The sequence below is a fragment of the Mandrillus leucophaeus genome, unplaced genomic scaffold, assembly GCF_000951045.1.
Source record: "Mandrillus leucophaeus isolate KB7577 unplaced genomic scaffold, Mleu.le_1.0 Scaffold58, whole genome shotgun sequence".
NCBI lineage: Eukaryota > Metazoa > Chordata > Mammalia > Primates > Cercopithecidae > Mandrillus > Mandrillus leucophaeus.
This window is the reverse complement of record NW_012106252.1, coordinates 1,340,747-1,349,501: the sequence shown is the minus strand read 5'-3', so window position 1 is coordinate 1,349,501 and position 8,755 is coordinate 1,340,747. Positions and strand designations below refer to the sequence as shown.

The following is an 8,755-nucleotide window of genomic DNA, read 5'->3' as shown; positions in this document are numbered from 1 at the left end:
TTAGCTATGAAAGCCCTTCTTTTTTTTTTTTCTTTTTTTTTTTTGAGACAGGGTCTCACTCTGCCACCCAGGCTGGCATGATCACAGCTCACCCACTGCCTTGGCCTCCCAGGCTCAAGTGATCCTCCTGCCTCAGCCTCTCAAGTAGCTGGGATTACAGGCACCCGCCACCACGCCTGGCTAATTTTTTGTATTTTTAGTAGAGACGAGGTTTCACTATGTTGTACAGTCTGGTCTCGAACTCCTGACTTTGTGATCCGCCCACCTCAGCGTCCCGAAGTGCTGGCGTGAGCCACCGTGCCCTGCCCCAGATTATCCTTTTTATTTGCTCAGTCCCCCCAGGGAGCAGATGGCTTCAGACAGCCACACAAAATACTATTCCTGCTTAATTCGCCATGGGGTCATGATTAAAGAGAGGAAGCTGGGCTGAGTTCCCTTCACTAATTGGTCCTCTCTACATCTTGTGCACAGAAGGGAACCTGGCCAGTGGCCAGTGACTCTCCTCTCCCTTTATGGCAGCATTTCCAAGCACCTGTCCTGGGACAGTTACTGACTAGGAACTGGGGATAACAAAGACGAATAAAATAACAGCTCACCGTCCAGTAGTGAACATAGAGACATCGGTTTCCTCTGACTAGCATTGGGATGGTGCTGAAACCCTGGAACTATACATTCAGTTTAGAACTTGGGCTCTCAGTTATGGAAGTTCTGCCTTCTATTTTTTTGGTTTTTGTTTTTGTCCACCAGAAAACATCTGCTAGTAACTGCCCTCTGTGTTGATGCTTTCTTTCCTCACCTCACCCAGCGTGCTTCTGTTCTTCAAGGTTGAAAACTAAGCATGGGGAAGAGCTGCAAGGTGGTCGTGTGTGGCCAGGCGTCTGTGGGCAAAACTTCAATCCTGGAGCAGCTTCTGTATGGGAACCACGTGGTGGGTGAGTATTATTGGAGGGGGAGGAACAGTGGGAGAAGTTGAAGAATAAGGAATAGGCTTGATCACAACACACACAGGCTAAAAGCTGCTCCTGGTGGTTTTTGCCCTGGAAGAATAAAACTTACATTGTAACAAATCAACTCTACAACACTGAACAAAATCGGAGGGAGAAAGCCCTGTGTCCAAGATAGGAAGGAGAAGCTGTCATATCACACTTGTGCTTAGCATGGAATTAGCATAAAATTAATGTCCATTGGCTGGGCGTGGTGGATCACACCCGTAATCCCAGCACTTTGGGAGGCTGAGGTGGGCGGATCACCTCAGATCGGGAGTTCAAGACCAGCCTGAACAACTTGGAGAAACCCCGTCTCTACTTAAAAATACAAAATCAGCCGGGCTTGGTGGCGCATGCCTGTAATCCCAGCTATTCAGGAGGCTGAGAGAGGAGAATCACTTGAACCCGGGTGGTGTAGGTTGCGGTGAGCCGAGATCGCACCATTGCACTCCAGCCTGGGCAACAAGAGCAAAAGTCCGTCTCAAAAAAAAAAAAGAAATTAATGTTAGTTCCCCTAAACCCAAATCATTTCAGTCCTGCCAGGCTGTCAATTCTCTGGCCTCAGCCCCCCACATTCCTTTCTCCCCATCTGGTCAGCCTTAAGCTGTTCTCATAACTCACATTTCCCATCTCCCTCTCCACTTCAGACAGTTTTCTCATTTTGTACCAGGTTCAGAGATGATCGAGACGCAGGAAGACATCTACGTGGGCTCCATTGAGACAGACCGAGGGGTGCGAGAGCAGGTGCGTTTCTACGACACCCGGGGGCTCCGAGATGGGGCCGAACTGCCCCGACACTGCTTCTCTTGCACTGATGGCTACGTCCTGGTCTACAGCACAGATAGCAGAGAGTCTTTTCAGCGTGTGGAGCTGCTCAAGAAGGAGATTGACAAATCCAAGGACAAGAAGGAGGTGTGTGGCATAGGCTTCTGGTGGGAGCCTCAGTGATCAGAGAGTTTGAGCAGTGGGCTGGTTTGGGAAGCCTGGCATGGCTCCATTCTTCACTCCAAGGTGAGTTAGGAGCTAGAAGTGGGGTGGCTGCATGTTGAGTCTGCTCAACCAAAGAGGCCTCTTTGTGGCTTAAGGGGTCCCTGACCTGACTTAATGTATGAAGCCCCCACTAGTTGTTCTTCTGATAGTTCTGTGCTTTTAGCTATGAAAGCCCTTCTTTTTTTTTTTTCTTTTTTTTTTTTGAGACAGGGTCTCACTCTGCCACCCAGGCTGGCATGATCACAGCTCACCCAGTGCAGTGGCATGATCACAGCTCACTGCAACCTCAACCTCCCAAGGCTTGGGTGGTCCTCTTGCCTCAGCCCCATGAGTAGCTAGGACTACAGGTGCACGCCACCACGCCTGGCTCAGTTTTGTATTTTTACTAGAGATGGGGTTTTCTCATGTTGCTCAGGCTGTTCTCAAACTCCTGGACTCAAGCAGTCCACCTGCCTCATCCTCTCAAAGTGTTGGGATTACAGGCATGAGCCACTGCACCTGGCCATGAAGGCCCTTCTGTTCTCCAGAATCCCCCTCTAAGCTGCAGAGTTCTGGGAGTGCTTCCTCGTGAGTTGTTGAGCCAGAAACTGACTGCTAGTAATGAGCATGTATGGGCAATGCAGGGCTGGTGACAGAACTAAAAGGAGGGCTAGATGGAGGCCAGAATTTGAACAGAGGAAAGAGAAGAAAAAGCAACCATCTCCTTTCCCACAATGAATGGTATGGAATCTAGAAAGAGACGAAACATCAGCCATTTAGCTTTCCTCTCATAGAACTCCTAGGTGGTTGCCAGCCCCCATGTCCATTCCTGGGTTTATGGTACATTCACAGGCCTATGCTGCGTTCCTCTTCCCTAGGTCACCATCGTGGTCCTTGGCAACAAGTGTGACTTACAGGAGCAGCGGCGTGTAGACCCAGATGTGGCTCAGCATTGGGCCAAGTCAGAGAAGGTGAAGCTGTGGGAGGTGTCAGTGGCGGACCGGCGCTCCCTCCTGGAGCCCTTCGTCTACCTGGCCAGCAAGATGACGCAACCCCAGAGCAAGTCTGCCTTCCCCCTCAGCCGGAAGAACAAGGGCAGTGGCTCCTTGGATGGCTGAAGAGCTGCCGTTCCTCCTTTATAATCCTAGCCCCATTTCCGCATCTGGGGGTCTGGTAGATGAGTTGAGGGCAAAGTAGAGGGAAAGCTGCCTTTCCCGCTCAGCCACAGAGCTCCCCAGTAGGCCAGGCCCCAGCCACTTTGCTCCCTCTCACCTCCAGGAAGTGCAAATACTCTTGGTTGACATCCCCTTCCTCAGCCCTCACAGCCTACTCCCCACCCCAGCTTTTATAGGCTCTGCTGCACTGTCTCCTGGGGCAGTGGGTCACCGTCCCTTCCAGCTGCCCCAAACAGGAAGCAGAGTCACCACGCAGCAGTGTCCCTTCTCGGGTCTGGTTCCTATTATAGTTAGAGGTCCCACCCTCTGGGCTTCCCATCAGTGACACACACACACTTATGGCACCAGCCTGGACGCCAGAAAAAGGGTGTCCAGGTATTGTGTGTATGCGTTTAGTTGTGCCTGTGTGTGCATGCACGCACATATGCTCCTATACTGGTGTTAGGCGTCTCCTCATCCCTCACCCTGACCTTTCTCCTGTCCTTTTCTTGGCTGGAAGAAGCTAGCCTCCTGGGAGTGTAGTTTTCTGTTTTAAATCCCCCACCCCTGGCTGGGCTCAGTGACTCACGCCTGTAATCCCAGCACTTTGGGAGGCCAAGGCCGGTGGATCACTTGTGGTCAGGAGTTCACGACCAGCCTGGCCAACATTGTGAAACCCCATCTCTGCCAAAAATATAAAAGTTAACCGGGCATGGTGGCACATGCCTGTAATCCCAGCTACTCTGGGAGGCTATGGCAGGAAAATGGCTTGAACTCAGAAGGTGGAGGCTGCAGTGAGCTGAGATCGCGCCACTGCACTCCAGCCTGGTAAACAGAGCAAGACTCCATCTCAAGAAAAAAAAAAAATTCCCCACCCCCACCAATAGTTTAACTTCCTCTTCCTGCTCAGGGAGCAGATGGGCCTCATTGGTTGAGGTGGAATAGAATAACTGGTCTATGAGTTGCCACCCCACTTTGTGACCCAGCAAGACCTTTCCCCTCTCTGGGTGTTAGTTTCTTATCTGTAAGATGACCAGAGTTGCTCAGACGATCTCCTAGATCCTTTCCAGTTCTCTGATTTTGTAAAGCCAATGGCTTCTCCCTCTTCAAGGTGCTATGCCGACCAGCCCTGAAGGCTGGGATCTGCCGCTCCCTCCAGCCACCAGGGGGCAGGAGTGCACTACCTGCTGTGAGTCGCCAGAGTGGCCGCTCCGTGCCCAGCCCTCCAGCCTCGCCCTTGGAGGCTGCTCTTCATCCTGCCTGTGGTTTTCAGCTCAGAGCTGGACTTCTATTTATAAGTTACCTGTATTTATATTTATATGCCCGCTGCCATGGTGAAGGCTGGACAAGGTGCTCCTCTGGCCCCTCCTTCTTACCTCAGATGCCTGAACAGAACAAGGCAAACACGTAGCAGCCTCTCAGGAGCAGACAGGTCCTCTTTCGGGGCTCAGGAGGGTGGGCACGTACCCAGTGGCCTGCAAAGTGAGCTTATTACCCACTACTTCCTGTGCCTGCTTTGTGCTTCTAAGGTGCACACCTAGCCTAGGTGAGACACTGCAGCCAGGCAACCACCAACACACGCCCCTTCTCAAAGCCAGAGGTGAGTGGGGCAGGTGCCCAGGGCTGGGTGAGTGGAATTAGGACACACACAGGCTTGGGCTTCAAGTTCATTTATTGATGCATTCATTGGACACAATAAAACCACAATTGTTATCAAAAAGTTTCCCTCCCCTCCCGCCTTTTTCTGGTTCTCCCATTGGAAATGTCTTAAAAAAAAAAAAAAGATACAGGGGGATACTGGCAAGGTCCCATATTGTGGGGTGCAGAGGGGGCAGTGCTGCAGTGGGAGGGAGCTTGTGACACTGATGTTGACAGCATGAAATGGGTCTTGTAAGTGCGTGTGAGACTGCCTCCCAATACTCAGCTTCACAGTGGCAGGGGCTGGTTGAGAGAAGGGAAAGCTCTTCCTTTGGGAGCCCTGGGGGTATTCGGTATTAGCTGAGTCCATAGTCTGAGGGAGACCCACACCCGCCCTCCAAGAGCTGGGGTTCAGGAAGTCAGAGGAAGGCTAATAAGAGCTGCTGAGGGATGAGTTACCCCCTCAATATTAAGACTGGGCTCATCGGCAAGTATCACTTGAACCAGGGAGGCAGAGGCTGCAGTGAGCCAAGATCATACCACTGCACTCTAACCTGGGCAACAGAATGCACCTCTGGAAAAAGAAAAAATGTCTGGGCCCATGAATGCCCAGAAGACTAAGATTAAAACAAACAAAACCCTGGGCCCAACCAGAACATCACCTTCTCTCAGTCCCACCCCTTCAGAGCAGATGAAGCCCCCAAAAGCTTTCAGAACCAGCCCCACCACTTCCTTGGCTCTGCCCCACCTTAGCACTGCTGATCAAAGGACTTCTGGGTCCCCCTTTCTCCTCCGTGGTCCTCTGTCACACTCCCATGGTCACCTTGTCCTGATAGCCTTGAGCCTGCTCCAGCTAAAGACCCCATCTCTATCTCCAGTGAAGCCCCAGAGCCTAGGACTGGAGGTCAGAGAGTTGCTCCCCGGCTAGGAGAGGATGGCTTGTAGAAGCTAAGATTCCTGGAGGCTGGCCATGTGGGGCCTGGTGTAGGTCTTGGGTGGAGGAAAGTGAGAGCACCACGTGGCTGGGGCTGAGATTTTGCATAGATCTTTGGGGTCTGTCAGGGTGGGAAATGCAGGGAAGCCTAGAACTAACCCTGGAAGGCCTGGGAAAGGAGGGTGGGGACAGTCCTTGGAAGGGAGCTGCCCTTAAAACTAGCCCAATTCTTTCTGGATTGGGCAGGACCCCTGAAGCTGTTCACAGTCTCTGTGGCATGTAGGAACCCAAGGTGTCTCGGGACAGTAGGAGACAAGGAGTGGCTATTGGGAAATCAGCTCTGGCCTCCCCATGAGGGCTAATAAGGGGCAAGGACGATAGGTCCTGTGGCAGGGCGGACAGCTCCTGCTGGGGTGCGAAACAGAGCTGGGCCCAGGATCGGAGCTGGGAAGAGGGTAGTGGCTGCTGTAGGGGCAGGGCGGAGGGCCAGGGGCCCTGGCAGGGCACAGATGGCAGTGGCTGCAGTGGGGAGCGGGCTGGGCAGGAAGCGGGCTGCCAGCGTCTTGGTGAGTTGCTTCTGCAAGGCCAGTTTAGACTACACAGAAAAGAAAGGAATGGACACAGTCTCCACCCCAGAAAACCGCACCCCCTCCCTGGGGCCCATCCTCAAGCTTTTTGCTGCAGGGAAAATGTGCCTTTTAGAGTTCCAAACCTAAATCCTCCTCCCTTCCCACCCCCAAACATTCATTCCGAAGGGCTTTCTCCGCCACCTGTCTTCCTGTCCAGAGGGAGGAAAGTCTCAGGATGGGAGAAGGGAGGAGGATTTACGGGATAGAGATGGTCTCTAGGAGATGCACGCCCACCCCTCGCTCTTGACCCTAAGATGACTACCCCAGCCCACCTCCCCGGAAATTCCTCTGGGCAGATCCCAGTTCCCAGCCCCAGCTCTCTCACCGCCCAGCAGCCTCAGTGCAGGGTGGTCTCTTTCCTGCCCCACCACATCCCCCATCTGGCCCTCCCAGCCCACCCTCTCCCCTCCTGACCCAGTCCCAGCTCTGTTGCCTGGAGACAGATACCTTGAGGATACTCACAGCCAGCGCTGCGTGCTTCTGCAGCTTGCTGTGCTGGCTGGAGGGCTTGGGGGGCTTCCCGGCCAGGCGGTCTTTGTGCCTCCTGCTGCTCATGTGCTAATGGACAGACAGACAGACTGGGAACAAGATGACAAAGCCCAAGGACCCCAAGACCATCATCCTCGACTCTCTCCCCCTTCCTCTACCCACAGCTCGTACATCCAAAGCACACAGACTGGGTCCTCACCCTGGGGTAGGCTCTGGGAAGGGAAGGTGAGTCTTGGCCTTTGCCCTCAGTTGGCCTGCTGGCCTCGCTCCTCCAGCCCGCTCTGCTCTGCCCTGCCTGCCCTCTTCAGGATCCTTCCCTCTCCTGCCCTGCCCCTCACCCCCTCCCCTGGCTCCAACCCCAGTCCCAGCCTCACTTCTCCCACCTGCTTGAGTTGGGTCTCTGAATTGACCTGGAGCTGACAGAGAGCACAGTGGAAAGCAGGGCTGGGCCCCTGCCGGCCGCCCCGGCCCCCTGTCACTCTCTTGGCCTTGTGTCCGGCGCCTCCCCTGGACACCGGGCGGCCCCGGCTCCTCCGGGGAGCCACTCGCTGACCCTCCGTCATCCACCGGTGCTTGGCTCCTGGAGAGGGAAGAAGGCAGTCTCTCGGCAGCAGGAAGGGGTTGCAGGGGCTGCAGAGACCCCTCCACACTCACGCAGTTTGGCTCTCCCTGTAAGCCTCACGGCAGCTCTATGCGCACATCGCCCTCCAGCCACACGTGGTTTCCCCTCCCAGCTTCTGTCCTTTCATGCCAGCCCCTCCAATGGAAGGCCTCCCTGCACTACAAATGGCTGGCTTCCCCTTTGCTTTGATCTCAGTCCCTTCCTTCTAGGTGTGATCTAAGGAGAGAGGGAGGTGTCTCCTGTCTCCTGTGGAGTGACCCTTCAGAGATTTAGCGACCCTCAGTTCTTGCTGCCTCAGACTTCTGTTCCCAATTCTCCTCCCCAAGGAGTAATGGGAGGACCCAGAAACACCCGCTCAATAATACGCGAGCACAACGCCTCTGCCACCCAACCCTTGAGCGAAGCACGCAGGAACTCAAGCCTACCCTCATCTGGTGAGGCTCAGCTTCTGCCCCACCCTTTCCCCAGGCTCCAGCTCCTGGGGACCACTGACCTGTGTTGTGAGCCTGAAGCTGGGAGGCCGAGTTCACTGTCACCTTACATGTGGGGCAGTAGAGGTGCCCCTTCTCACTCCTGCCTTCCCCACTCACGCTGCTTCCCACGGCAGCTGCCGCCGGCTCAGGCCCCGGTGCCTCTCTCCCAGGCTCTGGGGAGCAAGGTGGGCAGGAGGAAGAAGAGGACGAGGAGGAGGCAGCATCCAAGAGCTCTTCGTGGGCTGGCTCCCTGGATGTAGGGTCCGGAGTTGGTGGTGGCTGGAGTGGAGACCCAAGAGGTGGGACTGCAGGAACTGCTGCGGAGATGGAAGGCATGGGGGCAGAGTGTGAGGCCCAATATGACGCTGGAGACCACGATCTTCAGCTCTGACCATGGAGGTGACCTGGAGGGCCTCTGGTGGATGACCAGCACTGAATTCCAGGCCCCACTTTTCTACCAACTCACTGGGCAGACTTGGGTCTCAGTTTCCCCATCGGAAATCACTAAGTTGGACACAGTGGTCTCAGAAAGCCCTCACAGCCTTCATATTTTTATTTACTAACTTAAATAGGCAGAGATCACCAAAAAAGATGTACTAGAATGTTCAGAGAACACTATTCATAATATCATAAAACTGAAACTACCCACATGTCCACCAACAGGAGAGCAGATTTTTAAAAAATAGTGGTACGGGCTGGATACGGTGGCTGATATCTGTAATCCCAGCACTTTGGGAGGCCGAGGCAGGTGGATCATCTAAGGTCAGGAGTTCGAGACTGGCCTGGCCAACATGGTGAAACCCTATCTCTACTAAAAATATAGAATTAGCCAGACGTGGTGGCACATGCCTGTAGTCCCAG

The 8,755-nt window shown here is 54.1% G+C and overlaps 2 protein-coding genes across 8 annotated transcripts in view; one reads left to right on the top strand and one right to left on the bottom strand.

Moving 5' to 3' along the window:
- Positions 1-4,829, top strand: part of NKIRAS2 (NFKB inhibitor interacting Ras-like 2) — an 8,827-nt gene extending 3,998 nt beyond the window's left edge. For 3 of the 7 annotated variants that reach the window (XM_011998832.1, XM_011998830.1, XM_011998833.1), the window contains exons 2-4: positions 825-932; positions 1,657-1,898; positions 2,834-4,829. In XM_011998832.1, coding sequence (XP_011854222.1) covers positions 839-932; positions 1,657-1,898; positions 2,834-3,073 — 576 coding nt within the window. In that variant the 5' untranslated portion in view covers positions 825-838 and the 3' untranslated portion in view covers positions 3,074-4,829. Of the gene's footprint in view, positions 1-805; positions 933-1,656; positions 1,899-2,833 lie in introns of all 7 variants that reach the window. The other 4 variants (XM_011998837.1, XM_011998835.1, XM_011998836.1 and 1 more) reach the window with 4 other exon arrangements.
- A 234-nt stretch (positions 4,830-5,063) lies between these two features.
- LOC105552965 (zinc finger protein 385C) overlaps positions 5,064-8,755 on the bottom strand; it is a 43,066-nt gene continuing 39,374 nt past the window's right edge. The window contains exons 5-8 of the mRNA XM_011998827.1: positions 7,915-8,211; positions 7,183-7,379; positions 6,758-6,868; positions 5,064-6,276 (exon numbers count right to left, since the gene is read on the bottom strand). Coding sequence (XP_011854217.1) covers positions 6,040-6,276; positions 6,758-6,868; positions 7,183-7,379; positions 7,915-8,211 — 842 coding nt within the window. The 3' untranslated portion in view covers positions 5,064-6,039. The remainder of the gene's footprint in view (positions 6,277-6,757; positions 6,869-7,182; positions 7,380-7,914; positions 8,212-8,755) is intronic.